The sequence below is a fragment of the Takifugu flavidus genome, chromosome 1 (assembly GCF_003711565.1).
Source record: "Takifugu flavidus isolate HTHZ2018 chromosome 1, ASM371156v2, whole genome shotgun sequence".
Taxonomy (NCBI): Eukaryota; Metazoa; Chordata; class Actinopteri; order Tetraodontiformes; family Tetraodontidae; genus Takifugu; species Takifugu flavidus.
In genome coordinates, this window is record NC_079520.1 from 4,349,270 (window position 1) to 4,372,239 (window position 22,970).

At 45.4% G+C, this 22,970-nt stretch overlaps 1 protein-coding gene across 4 annotated transcripts; it reads left to right on the forward strand.

Moving 5' to 3' along the window:
• The first annotated feature begins 4,825 nt into the window (after positions 1–4,825).
• LOC130535678 (zinc transporter ZIP10-like) lies at positions 4,826–21,584 on the forward strand. Of its 4 annotated transcripts, none has more exons than XM_057050836.1 (10): positions 4,826–4,984; positions 10,663–12,589; positions 12,677–12,851; positions 16,124–16,299; positions 16,505–16,669; positions 16,763–16,871; positions 16,947–17,240; positions 17,384–17,464; positions 19,371–19,561; positions 19,676–21,584. In XM_057050836.1, the coding sequence occupies exons 2-10, from the start codon at positions 10,688–10,690 to the stop codon at positions 19,826–19,828; spliced, it is 3,246 nt and encodes a 1,081-aa protein (XP_056906816.1). In that variant the 5' UTR covers positions 4,826–4,984; positions 10,663–10,687; the 3' UTR covers positions 19,829–21,584. The 4 variants fall into 4 exon arrangements, with proteins under 4 accessions (XP_056906816.1, XP_056906843.1, XP_056906826.1 ...); XM_057050863.1 differs by having other exon boundaries at positions 16,505–16,668; positions 16,771–16,871; XM_057050846.1 differs by lacking the exon at positions 4,826–4,984 and adding an exon at positions 5,867–6,878.
• The last annotated feature ends 1,386 nt before the right edge of the window (positions 21,585–22,970 follow it).

Sequence of the window (22,970 nt, forward strand, 5' to 3'; positions counted from 1 at the left end):
AACACAACTCTACAAGTGTTTAGAGTGGTAAGCTCTGGAACCTTCCAAGGGGGCATCGCCCAGAGACTCTCACTTTACACCTTTTATAACACACTTTACAACTATGTTCATTATAAAGGGAAGACAAGAGAAGAGAGCGTGAAAGTTAGATTTTGCAGCAATATTCGCAGTGAAACGGGTCCAGTTCATGATATATCCACCATCTCGGAGGGGTCACGGGTTCCATGCTGGGAAGTTGAGAGTCACTAAAACTACTAAACAACTAAAACTTCCATTAAAGAGTTTCCAAGTAGATTTACCCAGAGTAAGGGAGGATTTCAGTCATTTAAATCTTCTTCTGGGTCCTTTAGTGACCTCTCTCCCTGTTGCATTTATTTTCTCATGTTTGTAGTTGTGTGGACACTCCGGTGGGGGGGGTTTGACTTAAACTTCTTCCATTTATCATAGTCAGACAGCGTCTACCATGACTGGTCCAAATGCTTTTCAGATGGCTTCAGAACTCAGGTTATTGTTATTGTTCATTTATTGAGGGCTGTTTTGTTGTATTCTCGAACCTGCTGAACAAAGTCCTTAGCATTCCTGCTAACTCTGGCAGGTTTCATGAGTTATCCGTGGAATGGATGAAAAGAAGGATGCATCCCCCCCTTTCCTCCCCGCACTCTTTCCTCCCAGGTCTGGTGGGAGACAAAGAGCCCCCCTCTTTATGAGAAGGCGAAATTGCCTTCTCATTGAATAACAGCTTCATAGCTTGTAGCTAAGTATGGCATTGATCTTTCAAATGAAATTGACTGATTATGACCGCACATGGCAAACAGGTTTGGGCTGTTGGGGTAAAATTGCAGCACGGCCATTAGGTAAAAGATTCCTCAAACAAATGTGACAGGAAACCGGTAAAATGAAGACAGTGATTGCACTGCGCTGGGCGAGTGGGGGGAAATGTGGAAGTTAGGGCCAAGACAGAGAAATCCAGAGCAGAATGAGAAACGTCAGCACTGATTCAGTGAAAGTCCCAGTCTGTCTCACTTGTCATGTCTACCCCACCTGAAAACTATGAAAAACCAGGAAACACTCCTCCTGTTTCACACAACACGAGCAGTTTCTTTTGTTTCCACGATAATACAAAGCGTCGGCGCGTGTTTGATCCCAAGCTGCAGCAACACAACAAACCCACCAATGGACAGGGGATGAAGAAAGATGCAGAAGAAAGGCTCCCTCTGAGTGACAGCGCTCATAAATCTTTCTGTGTGATCTCGCAAGAAACCAGGCCTGGGTGTCAAAACCAAGTGAGACAGAAAAAGTTAAAGGGGGTTAGTTTTCAGAACCTCTAGACGAGAACTTTATTGATTAATTCATGTTTTTTCGCTATGTTGTATATTTTAGTAAAACGCACGGCGATCGTCAGTATGGAGTCTGTAATTGAGTTAAAGTTCACCATCTTTGGAAGATCAGACACCAATCTGCCTGATAAAAAACTCGTTAACAAGGCAGAAACCATCTTCCTGGGAACATCTTTGGACGGATCAGTGTCGCTCCATCCCATGTGGTGTGACTGTAACCGACCACCGGAGGCAGTCACAGTCCTTTGTGTTTTGATCTGAAAGCTTTTAGGTAGTGTTCCATCAGAGCATCACGCCTTCCTACCTTCCTCTGTCATGAAAATGGTGCACTTAATATCCAAATAACACCAAGGCATTATTAAAATAATGAGTGCATAGTGCATGCACTCAAAAGGAATGTTCCCGGAAATAAAGATAGGAGATGCATAGAAGAACATCATGTGACTTAACAAGGTAAAGGTAAAGTTACTGAGAGCTGTGAATTCAACAGTGTCTGAATGCAGATTGTTCAGGAACAATTTATCAAGATTTATGGCAATAGGAGTTTCACTGGGGTGACCAGATTTGAGTTTGTGCACGAGATGGTGGGTGTGACACATGTTTGAGCTTCTAGTGGAATAAAATCGACTTTACATTTTTAGAGGACAGTTCCAGGCAAAGGAGGATATCTGGTCACCAGGCTATTAACCACAGTAGAAACTTAGAATGTTCTGCTGACTCACATCAGTGAAAACTACACATTCTGCAAGCCCATAATAGTAGATTGTCTTGGTCGTGATTAAAAAAGGGGGAGGAATGGGTTTAGTTTGACAAGACTTTAATCACCTTTGAAATTAGTTTTCTCTGCAGGGATCCCGCTAAACTTCTCAGCATTTTTGACTTTAACATCTCGGAGAAGCAGAAGCAGAAGCCCAGCTGATAGCGGGTGTGTGCAGGAAAAGCTGTGGATGAATTAAGGAAAATGCCAGAGCTGTCGGGAGGAAGACGGGATTTGGAAAAGAATAAAGCTCTTATTTTTTGAACACGTGGTCTTATTTATGATCCGGTGCCTTCTTAACACATCATTTACCATATTTGGAACATTTGTGGCTATTACTGCGATGAAAGAAGCAAAATCTGTCACCTGTAAGACGAGAGAGATGCAGTTGGGATTTTTTTTAAATGTTTTTGTGACATATCGACAGCATATAAGGAGGTTGAAAAGCCAGTTTTGTCTTGCGCTGACATTACAAGACAATACAAGAGCAAGTAAAGGCTCATGTATCTAATCTAACATCTGCCATATGTGCGCAGCAGCAAAACAACAACTAATTACCAATTAAGCTGTAAAAGCACTCTGTGTAGCTGTGTGTGTGTATATGTATGTATGTATGTGTGTGTGTGTTTGTGTGTGTGTGTGTGTGTATACTGTATATACAGTATATATATATATATATATATATATATATATATATATACACTGTGTATGGGTCATTGCATGTAGTTTGAAGCAATGCATCTGTGGTTATTCATGCCATCCAACTACAAGCCTAATGGAGCCTTTTGGGCACCTGCCTTCTGCTTTACATCGATCAGGCACGTGCTGTGAGTCTCAGAGTGCTGGTTCTGGTTGGCCAGTGAAGCACCGTGTGCATTACAGCTCTGGCAAATACAACAAACCAGAGGGGAATCCAGCGGGTGCATTTGCCTTTCTGCAAACTCTACCCAATTAGAAGGAATAAAAAAATCCTCCAGTCCTCATTAGATGGATTTACAGGTGGCTAATGAGCTGATATTTAAAACTTGTCACTTGCACTGTCCCCCCCCCCCTCCTCCCCGGCTTTGGCCGCCCTCCAGTATGGAGCAGCCAGTCTGCTGGCCTGCCAATATTGCTCTGTATCAGCAAAATGTCAACTGGGAACACACATCCACACACACACACACTCACAATGGTGACAATATGCCTATTCCCATTAACTGAAAGTGTGCATTCAAGATGGATGACCTTAATTTGATTCTGGTAATATAGGTATAAAATAAGGTATATGACACAAAAGGGCTATTTCACTTGTCTCTGTAATTATGCTTGGTGGCTGTTTAGGCCCCTGTGGCCTCAGGCTGGCATGAAATTTTATATTTGCTGTGCTTATTAAAAAAAACCATCTATATTTTTAAGCACCAAGTAATAAAAAAAAGAAAATAAATTCAACCACAAGCCAGCATCTTGTCTTTCATGCCAGTCATTAAGATCGCATAGGTAGTCTGCCTCCAGACCATAACAATTCTGTTTGCAGTCCATGAAATATTACCACAGTAGTCTGCAGCAAGAGGCATTTTAGCTGGAAATGGCTCCCTGTGCCTGGTTGTATATACAGCTGGGGCTGAGAGGTGCTCATAATTCAATGCAGCCTTTGGCACTTTTCATTCACTGTCTGCCGGGGCCGGGTACCGGTTAAATGACAGTGAAAGCCACTACTACACCCCTGCTATGGCTTCATGATTGGTTTGGACCCCAAGGCACCATGGCCAGAGTGCTAAATGGGAACATGGCTGCCAATCACTTGTTATTAATACCTGACGTTTCAGGAGGAAGCCAATGTCAGAAGGGAGACACATGTCAGGGAGGAGCTCAAGTGGACCCAGGTGTTACAAGGCCGACAGAAATGACCTGAACAGTGGCTCAGGCCATCAAACGGCTACATGCTCTACAGGAAGGCTGGGAGCCAGTGGTCTGGAGCATTTTGTCACCTAAACCCCATCATGTAGTATGATATGATGTGAAATATCTCCAGTCAGGGAGTAGTATGTTGTATAGTAAATCGATAAATAAACAAGGTCAATAATAGGATTAAATGGGGAAAAATGTGCCCTGATTTGCTTTAATTGAATGACATAATGTCTTTTTTCTCTCACAGTAATATTGTAATGACGTTTTAACACTTTATGTTCCTTAAAGTCATTTTGTTGTCAGGAGGTGCATTTTTTCATTGTGGTGTTTAATTCTTGTCTCATCTTCTTAACAACTTTATTCCTTTCGGGGTCAGCGGGAGGGTACACAATGGGTTTAATTGCCTTTAATTATCTGTATGGGCTGATCAAGAGGGGGAGTATTCATGCTTCAAAAATATAGTGTACAAAAATGTATAAACGTGTGCTGATGAGTAACTAGAATCTATCTATCTATCTATCTATCTATCTATCTATCTATCTATCTATCTATCTATCTATCTATCACTTTATAAGGCGGTATATGATAACATTAGATAAAACATGGAAATGTGCCATTGAAATAAATCATGAAAATATGCCCAGTTTCTGTTAAAATAAAAGTTTTTCGAGTTAGAGCAAATAAGGAACTTGTCACTCTCACAGGAAACTCTCTCTCTCTCTCTCTCTCTCTGCAGTTTCTTACTCACTTCCGCATTGTGGTCACATGACAGGCCACATACAGCGTGACGAGAGGAGGAGGAGGGCGTCAGCGTTCTCCACCGCGCGCTGCGCATTTTTCCTAGATCGCTGTTTTAACTGGCCATACCCGGCCCACATCCTACGTAAAGTTCGTAGAGGGCGTTGGTAAATGACTTGCTCTTCGCGCGTTGACGTAAATCGGACGGGGAGGGGAATTTTGGTACCGAGCGGAGAGGAGATGCACACGGCACTCGAGTGAGGTAACTATATAAAGCCATTTGTTATCATTTACTCCCACAACATGGACCCTGCCGGTGCTTTGCTAGTGCGCGTCTTGTTTTCTTTGCCGTTTTTAAACACCTGTTCTCAATATTTCATTCAAAACACCATTAAATGCCACTGCTCATTGTAGGCAGTGGGCTAATTTTCACTGGGACCTGTGCTAGCTGACTGTAGCGGGTAGAATCAATGCCTCAAGGCTAGCTTCAATGTTAGCATGTCGCAAACTAGCTTGTCGTTTCGAAACAAGCGGACTAGGTTTGTTTAAGCTTCGCCTTTTTTTTTCCGTACCGTGTTTCGTAGCCGATACCAAGGTATTATGTCGGGATGTGCTCTTTCGTGCGTGTTAGACTGAAGTTTTGGTCAAGGTGCTGTCCATGTGCCGTGTAGAGTTCAGCAGTCCCTTAACGTATGGACGGAATTGTTGCTCTATCTCGTTAATAAAGTGAAATTATTCTCTTCGTGGAATTCCTCTCTCTTAATTCTCTTTGCGTAAGGCGTAATATTTATTTCTTGGCGAAATGCGCGTTTGCCGCACAGTTCTGTGAACATCGCACATGGTGCTGCCCCGGATCTCTGAGGATGTGTGATCTGGAAGATTAAAGCACATGTGACCTTGTTCTGTGCAGTCTCACGCAGATCTTGTTCCTAACTTGATAAAACTGCACCATCGAACCACTATCACCAGACCCCTTCAACTTTGTGAACATGGGAATAGCCACGTCCAACATGGCGAACCTAAATTTAACCTAAAGTTCCTTGAAGCTACTGAGCCCCCGGATGTATTGAAGGTGTAAGCTTCTTATGTGTGCAGTTATAGTCCACAAAGCAGTTCTGAGGGGTTTTATGGTATGGAAAGACCTTTGCATTGTTAAATTCAAGCTTTTCTTGGAATAAATGCTGAGAAAACTGATCCAGACGAATGTTCCCCCGATATGAAACTGACTACGGAGAATGGGTGTTTTCCTTTACGTGCGACACCACCTTTGTTAAACAGTTGAAAGAACCGAAGGGAAAGATGATCTGGGCCTTGTTTACACAAGCGTTGGGGGAGAGGTGCGCCGCTTATTTTGGATGTAAGAGGGATACAGCAAAAACAACAGGGTTGGGATTCCACCAGGGTTTTAAGATTTAACTTAACATTGTAGTTGTGTCCGTTCCACAGGAATATTACTAACGATCACGCAAGATTAAGATCAGCAACTGCTGGGTGATCCACAAAAGGTGGCATTTTAATCACACCATCTTGTATTTCCATCTGCGTTATTGGTCACAAACACAAATATCCAAACTTAAATTGGCTGACACACGGATTCGTTACATTAGTGTTAAAGTAGCGTAAGTTTCCACCTACGATCGGTAGTAAAACATCTGTTAGCGCTTTTCAAGCACTTGTGTTGTCTAATTCAGGTCACTTCTCGAATGATTGCGCTGTTGCATGAGTATGAAACTCCAGAGCCCATACGTCTGGGAGGCACGTGTCAGTCCATATCAGGGCTGATGGGTGGATAAGCCTGGAAATCTGCAGCTGGTTCCAAGGACATTCCTCTATTTTAATGAACAGATCAGGCAAACTTAACAAGGCAGAGAGATGTTTTGAGAGTTTCCTGCCTTTTAAAAAAAAAAAACAACCTCCCAACCGACTTCCCTCACAGCGGTGCAGTCGGACAATCAGGAGCTTTTCAGGTGGATGATCTGCTGCCTGCTGCTCAAACATGCAGACATGCATACTCCCTCAGCCCTCCACCCACACCTCCAATCCTCTCTGCTCAAATTAGTGAAGCCTTTGCCCTCGGAGGTCTGAAGAGGTTCACTCTTATGCCCGTGTTACTTTTGAGATGGACATTTTAGTGTGGATGTGCTTATTTTTGTGAGGTGAGCAGGAAGAATCCCTTTGATTTGTGCACGGTGGCTGTCTGTTGTGTTTCCAGGACTGTTTAATCTTGACTTGTGGTTACTTTTAACACTGGGATGTGAATATTTCAGGACTGAGCACCATCTGCTGAGCTGTGGAGTTTTTACCAAGTGGTTTCTCGGCAACACTGTCCTCACGACCCTGTTTGGTGCATACATATCTCAGATAGCTGCTGCTATTTTTTGTAGTCTGACTCAGAGATCGGGAGAGTAAGATCTCCTGTAACCCCTTGGTCACGTTATCCTCCAGCCTAATCGCACCCCACGGAGGGACGCAGGGCATTAGCTGAAAGATACGTTTGTCTCGTCTCAAATGATCTCGGTGTATTTTGAGCTGGTCTCTGCAGCCATCCATCCATTTATTACAGCCACTCGCTACCTTAGATGGAATTTAATGGCATAAAATTAATTCAGGATATGGTTTGTGAAGTGTTCATACTCACAGCGACTGTGCTAAATACTGTTTATGGGCTGCTGTTTCAACGTTTGGGACTTTTCAAACTAAATCTAACAATTGTCCCTGGCTCTTCATATGAATACCATAACTGCTGTTTTTAGCGTGCAGTGACAACATCGTTTGCTAGCAGACGTGAGGGGAGTCTGACACCTGCAAGGTGTGATGAATTCCACTGTGCCTGTGGTCTAACTATAGGGAGACAATTAAAAACCTCAACAATGACGTCAGGCAGGGTGCTCATGTGACCATTGGCATTCAGTTGCACCCCAAGCCAGAAAAAAACAGACCTCTACCGACATGTTTGTGTGATGTTTTGAAGCAAATTCTGCTTTTCAATTCAAAAGCTAATGATTAAATATAGGGAGATGCTACGTGCTAGCATTTGATACATTTCTGATGATGCAGTTGTGCTACAGTGACTGGTTCCTCCTCTGTTCCTGCAGACAGCAGCGTTATTCTAGCAGGGAAAGACAGTCGGGTGAAAATCATATGAAGCAGCTTTAGGGCCAAGGTCATTATTTACTCTTTAAGCAAATAATGAGTGTCCTGTTATCATCAGGAATGTTGTAGCTTATTTTCCTGTTGGTTGTCCTGTGAATGTATAGAAAACATGTGAATACGACATCCCATGTCTTTGTATGGCAAAGGTTCACATCCGGCCAAAAAATAAAGAGCACACGTTTACTTTCCCGCAGAATATTTGTTACAGTAACAGTAATTTGTGTTTATTTATCACGTTAATTATAAGTGCTGCATTTCAACGTATGAGATGTGGTGAATTCCATCCTGTCCACAGGATATTTACTCATGTTTGCTTCAATTAGCCTTTAGCTAAAAGAGATGCGATGTTGGTGGTTCAAAGAAATTAAGTCTAAGTTGTTGTTGACCCAGTAATAATTAATCATTAATACAAATAATGTTTTTTGGGGACTTTTCACTTTTTATTATTGTTATCGTGGCAGATAAACAGTGCTAGGAAATGATTGTGGTTAATGTGTAATATCCTCTTAATGGAATCTAATCTACAACTGTGTTAATTTATTGGAATTTATTGTACATGTGTGTCAAAATAAGACATTTAAACTGGCGTGCAGGGAGAACGGCGGGGTTCAGGTGATGAGCACAAATTTAGGAGGTAGTTTAGTGAGGTAGCAAAGCACACTTTTTAAAAAAAGAAAAAAATAGGTAATTGTAATTAATCTTCTTTTAACCATAGTATAAAGAGCAGAAATCAGTTTTAATCATCAGTTACATCAGCCCTGCACCTATAAAGGGTTGTAATGCTAACTCTGACGTGTGGTTTGTGATATGCACCGCTACAAGACCAGTAAATAGAAATAAGGATTCCCCTCAAAGAATGTAATCAGACAAACACAGTCTGCTGTGTTCCTGCTCAAAGGCTGTGCTCCTATAAAAAGGTCTTGCCTCTCCTCCATCCTATCTGCCGCAAAGGTTCATAGGTCACTGCTGTCTCGTGCTTATAAAGTCTTTTAGAGCAGCAACGTTATCATTTTGTTCTCGACGCACTCAAATCCGAAGACTGTCACTGTAGCGCACGCTGTGGTGAGTAGACTTGAGTTTGTTATAGGCTGTGAGGCCAGACGGAGATAAGCAGAAGGTTTTAGTTCATGTTTTGTTGAAATATTTGTTCGTATTCTAATACTCTTTTTGTCATTTTATATGGTGCAAACAATTATATAGTCTTCATTCATATCGTAGATAAACGTACCTGCGTTTGGCATGGCCATATGATCTATGTATAGATTATGTTCATAGCAGAAGAAGCCTCGTGGGAAAGAGGTGAAATGTCTTTGAAAAACCAACTAAAGTTTGGATGAATTCTCTGAAGTCAAGATTCTGTTCGACGTGGATGACGTTCAGCGACATCCTTAATCCCACATAATAAAGTGGGAATTTAGTTAATGCCCAAATGATGTCGTCTGAACAACGACCACATCTTTGCAAATGACTATAATCAGAGTTCTGCATCACATGTCTTGGAGTCAGGGATGCAGGGAACAGTCATTTTCCCAGCAAAAACAATCATTTAGAATTCTCAGCATATTATTCCAACAAGATAAATCCTAGAAGCAGCTACTTCCATCCAGTCAGAACTCAGCCGTCAGTCATTCACAATCACGAAACCAAAATATGGCTAATAAATCATGACATTTAGTCACGCTAACACCACTAGCAGATAAAAGAAATAGTTGTAGAAGCAACTCATTTTGAACGCATTGGATTGCATTGTTGTTGTTGGAGGAGCTCCCATGAGTTCACAGTCAGGAGTTACTGCTGCTACACTATCCATACCATAATAAAGGCAGCATCCATCTTGCTTTTATTCCTAACAAGCAGCTCGGTATCTGTGTGAGTTTAGCGTACCTCTTGTGGATGTTGTCAGTTTCCGGTTAATCATCTGACATCACCTCACTCCTCATGCATCATTCACCTACAGGCATGACCAGAGACCTTATGAGAATCACTTGACTAGAATGATATTGCTGCTGCAGGGCCATTTTGGGGGGAGGGGGGGCAACAATTAATCACCAAGGCTTCTCAAGGAGCGTATTGTACTCAGAAGGTTCCCTGATTAGATCTGTTATGCTAAGCTTAAGGGTTTGGACAGAAGGGTTTGTGGTGCGCTGGCACCACAAACACATTAGCTTAAATTAGCTTTTGGATAAACTTTTCTGTTATTGATATTAGTTCAATGGGGACAGAAAAAGTGTACACGTTTAAAAAATACTGTTACAGTGGTGCTCTACGCTGGGGCTCGTCGATGGTTCGGTTTACAGAGCGATAACAGCGATTTAATCAGTGTGATTGTGACACGAATCTGTGCTGTTCAAAGTTGCATGTTAACCAGCTAGTAATCAGTTGCATGTTAACCAGCTAGTAATCAGACAAATAACGGCTCTATTTAAGGTTTAACACATAAGGGAAAAGTTAATGTTTTCTGTAATATGTGCTAACAGTTTCACTATTTTTATATCTATTGGTGAAAAAAGTTAATTCAGGCACACTGATAACAGACAGTTTAGCTCACTTGATTAAAGACAGCACAGGAAGTGAAGTCACACCTTCAGTCATCGTTAGATGCACCTGCCTTATAGATGTCACACTGATTTGCTGCTGTTTAAATCTGAGATTTGCAAGTCAGACAACCAAAACAAACCTTTAAAGCCTTTCACTTCTCATAAATGCATTGCATATGTTTAAGTGAATATATTGCTCCATATTCATCATTTATGTGACAAAATGTGTTTGTTTCACCCTCCTGTGTAGGAAGGAGACCACAATTGAGGAGACAATGCGAGTACAAGTGCACACCAAGTTCTGTTTCCTGTGTGTGCTCACCTTCCTCTTCCATCAGGGTAACCATTGCCATGAGCTGGAGCACGGTCACCAGCATGGTGGGCATGACCACTCCCACAGTGACCTACAGATTTCTCAGGCTCCGTACGTGAGAGAGGCCCCTCTGGCCTCAGAGCCCAGTGGTTCTCAAGGGCACACTTTGGAAGAGGAGCAGCATTTCTACATCCAGCAGCTGTTCAAGCGATATGGCCAAAAAGGCCGGCTAGATTTCCACGGCTTTCAGAGTTTACTTTTTAGTTTAGGTTTGGGAGAGGTGAAAGTGGTGGAGGTGGAACATGATGAGCTGGGTCATGACCATGTATCTCACCTGGATCTGATTGATGCACAGGGGGACATGCACACACATTCTTCTGTGAAGGAAGGCCACAGCGGCCATGGTCATGGTCATGGGCATGGTCATGGACACGGTCATGGACATGGACATGGACATCCCCACCACAGCCACGATACCCACAATCCTCACATAGACCAAGACCCGAAGAGATGCAATCAGCAGCCCACTGCTGATGCTCCGGTTGCTGGGACACCAGCAGGAAATGGTCACGATCATGACCACGACCATGATCAGGATCACCACCACCACCACCACGATCACAATCATGATCATATTCATAACCACCACCATGACCATGACCACCACCATGACCACGACCACAACACGGAGCATAATCACAATCACACCAAAGTAGAGGATAATGGCCTTAAACGGGACAATGGACATGTGCCGACAACGGATGAGAGAAAACGCAAACACGAGCAGACCCAAGTGCAGCCGAAACACAAGAACGCCACTGCTGAACTTCAAAATCCTCATAACCACAGCAGTCTTAAAGATCACGACCACAGTGACCACCAACAAGACCACAGTGATCATCAGCGTGGTGACCACAGCGACCACCAACAAGACCATGGCGACCATCAACACAATGACCATGGTGACCACAGCGACCACCAACAAGACCATGGCGACCATCAACACAATGACCATGGTGACCACAGCGACCACCACCAAGACCATGGCGACCATCAACACAATGACCATGGTGACCACAGTGACCACCAACAAGACCACAGTGATCATCAGCATGGTGACCACAGCGACCACCAACAAGACCATGGCGACCATCAACACAATGACCATGGTGACCACAGCGACCATCAACAAGACCATGGCGACCATCAACACAATGACCATGGTGACCACAGCGACCACCAACAAGACCATGGCGACCATCAACACAATGACCATGGTGACCACAGCGACCACCAACAAGACCATGGCGACCATCAACACAATGACCATGGTGACCACAGCGACCACCAACAAGTCCAGGGCGACCATCAACACAATGACCATGGTGACCACAGCGACCACCAACAAGACCATGGTGACCATCAACCCCATGACCATGGTGACCACAGCGACCACCAACAAGACCATGGTGACCATCAACACAGTGACCATGGTGACCACAGTGATCACAATCATAATGACATCCATGGGGGGCAGACAGGTACTGTTATTCCCATAACCAACCAGGACCACCAGGTCCACCATGAGCCACCATCTTCTCCCTCTACTACTTTGAGTCAGCCCAAGAGGCCCCCAAAGCCTGCCCAGTCTAGAAGACAGAGAAGAAGGAGCAAGATGTCTACTCTTCCACCAGCATCCGAAGGTCACGACTATCAGTCCGAACACAGTCACAATCGCCATGGTGACACCCACGTCAGCGTTCGGAAAGATAAGCGAGAAGTATCGGGGGGACCCGGGGCACCCACCTTGCCAGCTGCAGTTTTACCTCAGCACCAAGGAGAAGTGGCTCATCAGCACGAGGAGGTGGGACTGATTTAAACTCCACTGAACACACCTGCGAGTGTACGTGACTGTTGTTGTTTCATGTCTTTTATGTTGGCTTCACTCCAGTGTCTGAACCTGACTCAGCTACTCCAATATTATGGCCTGAACCCCGATTCGCCGATCTCCCCCAGCCAGTTTACCTACCTGTGTCCAGCTCTGCTCTACCAGATTGACAGCCGCGTCTGCATCCGGCACGACCATCAGATGGTGGAACAGGAACCTTTGGAGCCCCTCAGTACTGGTGAGGCTACAGTGTATGATTTCATTATTATTGGTAGATTTTTCCCAACATGCTTTGTTTTAGAAATAGTGAAACCGCGAGGCAAACAAAGCCTGCCAGTAAGCACGGTCTTATTAATCTTATTGCCACAGCAGTATCTTACGGACACGTGAGGGCAGCTTCTTATCAGACAGATAGTGCATATCAGCGTGTCAGAAGCACAAGTTTTCTAGGTCAGCTCGACACACCTGTGAGTGGAGGTGTGGCCCCTCTAAATAACAATGAGCAAATAATCAGTGAGTCATTTGCTGACTGAATGGCCTATTGACGTTTTGCTCTAATGCTATTATTGTCTGAGCTGATTGCCGGGCCGTATTATCACTGCAGGTCTTTTTGTTATTAACTTTTACAAATCGTATATACAGTATCGGGGAAATGATTACCGAGACTGATTCAACCCAAATGAATAGAAAAAGCTGTTTCTGCTCTTTGAGCAGCTTGTGGAATAAAGTGATAAATCACTTCTACTAATCAAACTGGACAATAAACACTCACTTCTAAAGACAAAGATTGACAGACAGGTCATGTGACACTTGTTTACTGTCATGAAAATGCATTTAACGATAACAGCAGTCAGTTTTATTTAGGTCAGACCTTATTGCAGCTTTTAACATGCCGTATATTTGTATTATTTAAACGGTTGAAGAGCCACGGCCTTCTTTTAACATTTGAAATACTGTTATTTGCTGTAGCTGTTATGAACTTTATGGTGGAGTAACACTGTCAGTAAAGTAGGAACTAGTTCATTCGTACGGTTCACTGGATCAGGACTGGATCAGGAGCTAAATCTTTAACCACGTGCCCTCTTATAACTTTAATTAGAAAACACACACTCCTCCCCAGAGTCACTTCTATCTCCCGCTGCAGGCAGCAGTGTGCCAACACTGAAAACGGTCATAAAAATGATAATGGCTCTATGGAACAGGCAAGAACAAGTCAAAGGGGCAGAAATCTCTCCTCATTAGTGGAAAACTAGCAGCATTGGATTGTCTGTAATGGGGCGCCCAGATGCAACCGTAGGCATCACGGCACGCCACGACGCTATCTCACATTTACCTCCTGCCAGCATCCACGTGGGAGCTATGAAACTTTGTTGTGAGTTTCTTTATGGTCCTAACTCCCCTCTCTTTTTATACCGTGCCAATTAGGAGAGCCCGGGAGGCAACACGGGCCATTTTTTCTCTGAGTCATGGCTCGCAGGGGATGTGTAATTGGAGCGAAGACACAGACCAGTGGGCCTTCCCCTCATTGTTTCAACCCCCCACGACCCCCGCCTCGCACCCTCCTCCCCCATGTCTACACGCACATAAAATACACAACTACATCGGAATAATGAGATTGAAAAACGGATGAGCTGTGCGGGTGCTAAGAACCCACAGCGATGTACTGTTTGGCTGATGTGCAGTTGCCTCTCAGGCAGCACAGTGTTCTGCTAACACAACAAATCCGGAAGCACTCGACAGGAGCACCAGAACCTTAGGAATGAAACCAGAAACCCAGCGTTAGTGATAAAATGGTTATCAGTGGAAAAAGAAATCAGATTCTCTGTCCGCGTCTCGTAAAAGATACCAAAGGAACGCAGATGCGGTGTCATCCAACTATTGGAACGCTACGAATAGTTTTTATTGCCATTATTATGTTGAGTTATTGTGTTTTCTAGTAATCAGCAGGCATTCCTGCGTCTGGCGCACAAACCTCCGGGATGACTTTATTTGCCTGCATTGATCACTGTGAAATGTGCCGAGTGTGAGAACGAGCACAGATGTCGGATGTCACAGATTGTCGAGATCCGCCTGGAACTGTAAAAGCCAGTCAAAATAAGCCAGATGCGGTCCTTCAGACAGGAGGGAAACTAATAGGAATGCTTCAAAATGCTCATGAACAGATCAATGAATATGCAAAGCTCCGCCCATTTATGGGGAGACGGTGAGCACAGTCTCACATGAGAGGCAGGGACACGGTGGGAAGCTTCCATGAAGCTAATGACAAGTGGCTCCGCAATCAGGATGGAAGCATCAGGCCCTCCTCTTCACTTTGAATATTTCCTCCCCGAGGAAGACCCGCCTTCCCTTTCCTGGGTGGAGGCACTTTTTCGAATGTTTTTTAATCCTACAGCTGGGTAATGGGACGGTAACAGCTTGATTCAGTCCCTCTAAAGACTGCTCTGTCAAGCATAAGGCATGTTTAAGCATCTCTTCACAGGCGACACCACCTGGGGCCCATTAGGCAAGGAGAGGAAGAGTCTGCCTTCCTGATTTTAGTGTTATTATTCATCCCCCCCCTGGCTAAGCGGCAGATTCTGTTTCTTTTTTGTGAATTGTGAAATATTAAGGCTCAATAAGGGGTAAAACTGAAAGCTATGCTGATCAGAACAGCTCTGACCACGAGCAGTGGATTCTTTGACAATCCCTTTGGGATTTCAACTACCTTTGTTATTTGATTGTGTTGAAAACTGGCTCCGTTTCAGACTGGTTTTTATTTTTTAAACATTTTCTTAACACTTATGGGGAAAAGAAAAATTGTAAGCTAAGATGTGTCATGAAAAAGTAGTCGAAGAGTTGAAAAAGTGTTTTTATTGGAGTGATAAAACGTTACATTGAAATGGGACTCTAGAGGCTACGTGACGCACAACTCCAAGGAGAGGATTTCTTCCCATTTCTTCCCATTTTCTCTTTTATTTTGTAGTCTTACTTCCTGAACTCCAGGCTGAAGTCAACTGTCTGTAAATGCACATTACATGCAGACTGCATTTCAGTCAATAGCGTTCCTAAAGCTAAATGTCAGCAGTAAAGGATCCATTTTAGCGAACTTATCACCAGCTTTGGTGTGATATTGGATTTCATACAACATTAACGGCTTTGTCTCCTGTGATGGGGAAATTGTTTCAGTGGAACACATCCTGGGCAGACAGGTGGACCGACGCTTTAACGGATGGCGTGCCTTTCTGATTTTCTCCTTTTCTGCTTCACGTGTCATGTCTGGGGCCTTGAATGACAAATGGGCCGAGCAGAAATGTGCTGAAATATCACTTCACATTTCTTGCTTTAGGCCCAGTGTATCATCACAAGGGCACACGGAGTGAAAACTCGTTGGGGGGTGTGTGAAAATGGATCGCAAACAGCTTGAAACAGCAGCTCGGTGACAGAAAAATGCTGCTATAATCAGCTGGCTGAAATCTTGTCACTCTCGTCACTCCTCGGCTCCTCTAAATGATCATCGGTGTCCTCCTGCAGTGTGGGTGTGGCTCTGGGGTTTCGTGTCCATCACCATCATCAGCCTGCTGTCCCTGCTGGGCGTGGTGCTCGTACCCTTCCTCAAACAGTCCTGCTTCAAGTTCCTGCTCACCTTCCTGGTGGCTCTCGCAGTGGGCACCCTGAGTGGCGACGCCCTCCTCCATCTGCTTCCTCACGTGAGTTTGGCACGTCTAGCCGAGCCGCTTCTGGACTTTTTTAGATACTGGAGTTTATGTGTCATTTGTGGTTGAAGGTGTTTTGATCTGCAGCCATCCTCTGCTCAGACTGTTTTTCCCCCTACAGACTTGCAGATATGTGCAGACCTTTTTTTCCCTGATAAGCTGTGACTCAGCTCCTTCTCTGGTTTCTCTCTTCTTATAGTCTCAAGGGAATCATGACCACAGTGAGCACGGCCATAGCCACAGCGTTAATTTAGCTTCAGCCTTTGACGGAGTGTGGAAGGGCTTAACGGCACTGGCGGGCATCTACCTCCTCTTCATCATTGAACATTGTATTGGCATGTTTAAACACTACAAAGACCACAGGGTAAGACCTCCGAAGTAGCTTCTCCGTTTCATTAGTTGAAACAGACGCTGAATGAATTTCTGGGGCTAATGTTTGATGTTTTCTCACTCTCAGGTCATGACGAAAGTGAACGAGGAGGGAAAGATAGGCCGGAAGTTGTCCGACCACAAGTTAAATCGTCGCTCAGATGCAGAGTGGCTGCACCTTAAGCCTCTGAGTGGAGGTAAAAATAGCAAAAACGCTGTTTGGGGTAACTTGGCTTCTCCGTACCACCATGACACTTTTGACCCTTCTCCAGACCCGGAAAACTGCGCCAGCTCCTATGACAACGGCCACAACGACACACAGCTCACAGAAGTCCAGACGCCCGACTCGTCCACGAGCAAGGTGCCGGCCGTTTCCTACTCCCACGCCTCGCCCACCCAGAAGGAGCAAAAGGCAAAGTATCAGGGGCACTCCCACGGCCACGGCCATTCCCACGGAGGAAACTGCCACTCTGACCAGGAGATGAAGGACGCTGGTATCGCCAGCATTGCCTGGATGGTGATCATGGGGGACGGCATGCATAACTTCAGCGATGGCCTGGCTATAGGTGAGAGCTCGTATCTGTCGTTCTACCGGCTCCACTGGAGCTGAATCTGAAAGTATTTTCTATTGTTAAATCTCATTTTTAATCTGGTTTCGGCACAGAACGGTGAGCTAATGAGCGATTTCTTTGACCCCTTGTTCCTGCAGGTGCCGCCTTCAGCGCTAACCTGACAGGAGGCATCAGCACGTCCGTGGCCGTCTTTTGCCACGAGTTGCCTCACGAACTCGGTGAGTAAATTGCGTCGATTATCTTGTTTCCCGAGTTGTCGGCGCGTCACAGGCGGCATCATTTATTAAAGCGACATCGTGAAGGCTGTGAGAATAGTTGAACTGGCAGTCACTGCCAAGTCAAGACAGCATTTTCCCCACTCGAGCTAAAACTTTGAAACCAAGTTGCTTCCCTCAGTGCTTGTTAAACCCCAGCAGTAGTAATAATCACCACTCACCCCCCCACCCCCAGATGGTCAGATCCGCTTATCGGTGTGTCTGTCAGCAAAGATGAAGCATTTCTGTCTGCCACACATTGTTCAGTACAGTCAGGCTGGAAGACAGCGCAGCTGCCAGGACAAATATTTGCATTTAAGTCCCATTTCTCCGAGGACATTTCAGATTCAATTTGACTCGGCGGGCACAGAGTTTTTCTAGCTCACAGTGGTGCGGTTACTGCTCACCCCAGCACTCTCCTTTGCCTGTTTGTTTAGAAGCATCAAGACAAAAAGGGAGGCCAGCTACAGCTGATGGGGAATAATGATGTCTCCGGTCACAGTGCTGTTGTCATGTCTTAATTTGTGCAACTGATGAAGAGAACAGTGGCAAATGTGGTGCAAAGCCCTGACAGATAGCCTTCAGTGGGTCTGTCTGCCCGTCCCAGCCTCTTCTGTTGCAGTACGTGGACATGAAACTAGAGAAAATGGGCTCCTGCTGAAAAATCATGTAAGATAAAGTTGGATGAAAGTCATGTTTTGTTTATGTACTGGAGAAAAATGCTTTAACGCTTTCCCCCTGCCAAAAAATTGGCTGTGCGAGCAAAACTCCGAGATAGAAAAACATTCTTTTTCCAACATTTCTGTCCCCTTTATCGCTATTTTTACTCCGCTTGGCTCATATTCAGATGGTTAACCGCAGTGCTATTCCCATCTAGGGAAGACTTACCAGATCACTCTCCATGTAATTTAATATTGGCATTCCCATTGATATGGATCCTAGTTTTCCAGGAGCGCCTACTCCATGGCTAATGTCAAAAAATATTGATACGTTCTTACACTAAATACTAAACTCAATATTGGAACAGTTTTCATGATTAATTTTTCACATTTACATCAGCATCTGTTGATCAAATTGAGTCTATAAATAAGCCCGGAAAAAACCGACGGCCCATCATGCTGCATCGAGGACGTCGCCGACTTGAAAAATTCCGCTTCCATGTTGACACGTCTGCGGCTGCTGTCACAGGACCCGAGCTGCTTGACAAGTGGGCCCCCCTCAGCTCCTCTGGAGCACAATAAAAGCAGCTCTGACTGGCAGCTGTATGGAAAAGATGATGATTACGAGAGTTCTTTAACCACCCAGAGTGAAGCTAATTGGCAGCGACGGGTACGTTAATTGTAGTAGATGAGGCGGCGGCGGCAGGCGTGTCTGAGCGCCGGAAACGCCGGAGTGTTGAGGAGCAAAAGCCTCCGAGATGAGGTGCGTGCCGATCTGTCTTTAAATCCCTCCCCCTGTTTCTCTGGGCCTGATGGATGGATGAGAGCGGAGGGTTAATATATTCATTGTGGTAATTAGCCGGAAAAAAGGGGCCGCTTGTTGCGCGGAGCGGGGAATGTAGGCCATCCGCCGTCTCTCCCCGTGAATCCAGAGCGTTTCCGCTGAGAGGATGCAGACGCCGCCGCACGCACGCGCGACCACGAGAGCTGAAGGAATTCCTTGGGAAGGAGCCTAACGTTCCGCCTGTTTGAAGACAAGGTGGCAGACACGTTGATGGTTTCAGCCGGGGTTTATAGGCAGCGGAGAGGAAACAGGAAGTTCAAAACCCACCTTGTGAGACGCAGATTTGGCATGATAGAGGATGCGTGGCAGCGAGGCGAGCGGGCTCCGCTCCCACGCCGTTTCGGTGACTGTGTGTTCTGACTGACAGGTGATTTCGCGGTGCTGCTCAAAGCGGGGATGTCTGTGAAGCAGGCCATCGCCTACAACCTGCTGTCCGCCCTCATGGCCTACGTTGGCATGATGATCGGCACGGCGGTGGGCCAGTACACGGAGAACGTCACCAGCTGGATCTTCGCCATCACGGCCGGCATGTTCCTTTACGTGGCGCTGGTGGATATGGTGAGTTGGCCCTCGTGGCGAGGCGGCGTGCTGAGCTTCCAGGGGAGGAGGAGTTACGCTGTCACGCCCTGCGCCTCCCATCATCCACGATTTTATTTCATTCTTTGTTCACAGCTGCCCGAAATGCTTCACGGGGACAGCGAGGACCACAAGCGCTGCCAGCTGGGACACTTCATCCTGCAGAACCTCGGCCTGGTCACCGGGTTCGCCATCATGTTGCTCATCGCCATCTTTGAGGACCAAATTGTTTTCGACTTTGGTTTCTAGTCCAGGAGGAGAGCGTGGGGAGGTTTTCTGTGAGGTGAAAGAGGGGCGACTCCGGTGCGTCGTACAGTTGTTGGACTTCCTGTGCTTTGTTTGCGGTGTCAGTGGCCTCCTGCGCGTCTCGTCTGTGGCCTCCATTCCAAACAAGCTGCAGAAGCTTAAATATCTCACTCTATTACCACTCTGCCCGTGATGTTTACATTTTGCTCCTCCGCCTGCTGTAAATATGTCCACGCACTGTGAAGCACACAAAGAGACAAAAGGGGCGTGGCTTTATTCCAACACCTCCTCCACTGAGAACCTGTGAACTGGTAGAGCTGCAGTGGGGAGTTTCTGCAGCGCGGCAGCTGCCACTGTCCAACCATCGTCTGTTGCTGGCGTGTTGTCGTCGTACCACCTCAAGCGCTCCGCGCTGTGTCATGTGACCAGTCCCTCCTGCACCCGGGGGGTGCGTTCCACGCGACATCTCCCACCATCTCGTCACCTCGAGGCCTGGCCGCTCGTCATCGTGATGCCGCTTCACCTCTAAATTGTTCCTCTTCCGGGAGTTTTATTTCGTTAGCTAGCACAGCTGGCACAGCCTCCACATTTGTAGTTTTTATTATCAGCTGTCACGATAGTTTTTAAAGGGTCTCACTTTGAAGGAGTAGAATAGATTTATTTAGTTTTTTTGCCATCTTTCCTGTACTAGATGCCAAATTACAGATTGGGCTCTTAGTATTCAACATCATGAAGGAGCTAAAACTCTAGCAAATAGGTAGGTTTGTTTTCATGAACATTTAAGTTCCTGACAATCTGGCTTTGACCAATCAGAACACAGCAGATCGGAGCACTACGAAGCGCTTTCAGGCGAATCTTCAGCACTTCTTTAACACCCTTTGGAAACATTATTTCTTTCTTTTTCTTTATTTGTTTCAAATGGTGAAATAATATCTGTTAGTGTGCCAAAATTGGCCCGAGTGTGTATTTCCAGTGGCTGGTGCTTGACACTTCCCCCACCCCCACCCCCACCCCCACCCCCTAGACATTCCCATCGCTGTCCTGCAGCTCACGCACGCTGCTAGCTTGGCTAGCTGGAGCGGCGGACAGACGAGATTTGCGGCCTCATTTATCTCTGTCACTATGTGACGTCAGTCGTCTTATGTCGTAAATGTAGCCGTCAGTCGGTCGCGTCGAAGTTGTGTTGTCGACTAAATCATGCATGGGCATGAGCGCAGTGGTACGACGAGTAAAAACAGGGTTTTTTTTAATCCTCCATAGTTAGAATACAAATGACAACCATTGTTGCATATGGACTTTTTGGTTTTTTGGCGGTGTCACGTAGCTGGTGTTACCTTTCTGGGGGGGGGGGGTTTAAGCTGCAAGATCGTGATTCAACATATCTGTCGCTCGTGCACACGGATCTTCAACAACGCCTGAATGTATTTTCCTTTAACATCAATTGAAGTTCATCATGCTGGTTTAAAAACAGGTTTATGTGACATTTATTTACAGGTATGTGAAAATGGGTTTATTTTTGTAGTAATTTTGATCTCAAATGATCTCCAATCTGTTGATTACAGTGTGATACGATGCCCCAATGCGCATGGTCGTTAAAAAAAATGAAAATCTAATGAAGTGCAGGCCCACGATTGTGCATTTGTTTGCTCTGGCGTTTGTTCATTTTGTTCATAATCTGGGTATGAAATGCAAAATGTGACATTGTCGTCTGTGTATTTGTCCCATTATGACAATAAACGACAGAAAGTGTCGACGTGAAGGTGATGTTTAGGTCTATAAACCTTACTCCGCATCAGAAGTCACTCTAGCCTTGTTCATTCCTGGGAAACTGGGGCTGGTGTCTGTCCTCGAACCCTCACGCGGAGGAGCAGCAGCCTGGAATTGGAGGCTGTTTCACCTTAATACCAGGTTATATGATGTGAGGAAACAGCAGAAAGAAGCTGTCGTTTACAGCTTCTTATGACAACGTAGCAATCGCAGCCATTACACCGAGATGCTTCAATTTCCAGGCTTTCAAGGTTCTTCAACAACTTTTGGTAAACGTAAATCTGCGTCTTTACTCGCCTTCGTCGGGTTTAAGTCCTGTAGTAATTAAACCGCTGAAGAGCAACAGGGGCACCGAGCGTGTGATTAAAGCCACTGTTGAGTCTGAGACAGAAACTTGAAACAAAACCTGAACCTCATTTAAGATTGACTCAAAAAACTGGAACGGCGGGTGGAGGGGGGGACAAAACTTCTAACGCGACACCATTAACGGAGAGGAGTCCCCTCGAGCTATTGTGAACTCTCACTTATGAATAAGGGATAAACTTGGCTACTGAAAATAAAGCATAAATTGAAAAACAAAAGCAGTTTGTGCAGCTGCGGCCAGAAAAGGCTCTTGTGTGCCGCCATAATGGCCGACTGCTGCCATTTCCACATCAAAGCTTCAAAGCTGACACCCCTGCACACACATACACGCGCGCAGGGGAGAAAAAACTATTAATTCCAAGTTTCACTCTTGTCAAAAACTGTTAATAGCCTACCCTGAAATGTCTGAATTTTCGGAAAGTCAGTGAGATCCATTATTCATAAATGCTGACTGTATTGTGAAGAAAGGAGAACAAAGGGAGAGCGTAAATGCAAAAAAATCTTTGATCAGTCCTCACTCTCTGCCACCAGCACTCCGTCTCCATCGCTCCAGCAGGCTGCGTTCAAACCTCACACCCAGCTCAAGTAATTAGTCAAAAGGAGAAGAAAGAGAATGGAGAGGTGGTGGAAAAGCCTCCACCAGCAGGATTCCTGTTGTTTGCTTTCAGAACGCTGCTGTGCGGTTCAAAGGTGGGGGGGGAGAAAACAAGCGGTTTGTAAACTGATGCGTGAGCTGATGCAGCCTGTCCAAATCAATAAGACGATGTTCCATAACGGTCCGGAGTTTCTCCCAGAGTTCTTTGAACAAAAGCTGCCAGATCATCCTAATAGTTGCCCACAAGAGCGAGTCCAACCCTGACGGAGGAGGAGGAGGAGGAGGAAGAGGAGGAGGACGCTCTGACGTCTTCTTCTCTCCTGCTAACAACAAAGCCGATGGGGGGAGACAGGGAAAAAAAAGGTTAAAGTAAGTCCGGCACATGTCAGCCTTCATTACGGCAGGACAAAACCGCATCTG

Excerpts from the sequence above, each read along its gene's own strand:
- LOC130535678 (XM_057050836.1), top strand. The coding sequence starts at position 10,688 with ATGCGAGTACAAGTGCACACCAAGTTCTGTTTCCTGTGTGTGCTCACC. Across the intron at positions 16,872-16,946 it reads CCTTAAGCCTCTGAGTGGAG|ACCCGGAAAACTGCGCCAGC; the intron begins GTAAAAATAGCA and ends ACCCTTCTCCAG. Across the intron at positions 17,465-19,370 it reads CGAGTTGCCTCACGAACTCG|GTGATTTCGCGGTGCTGCTC; the intron begins GTGAGTAAATTG and ends TCTGACTGACAG.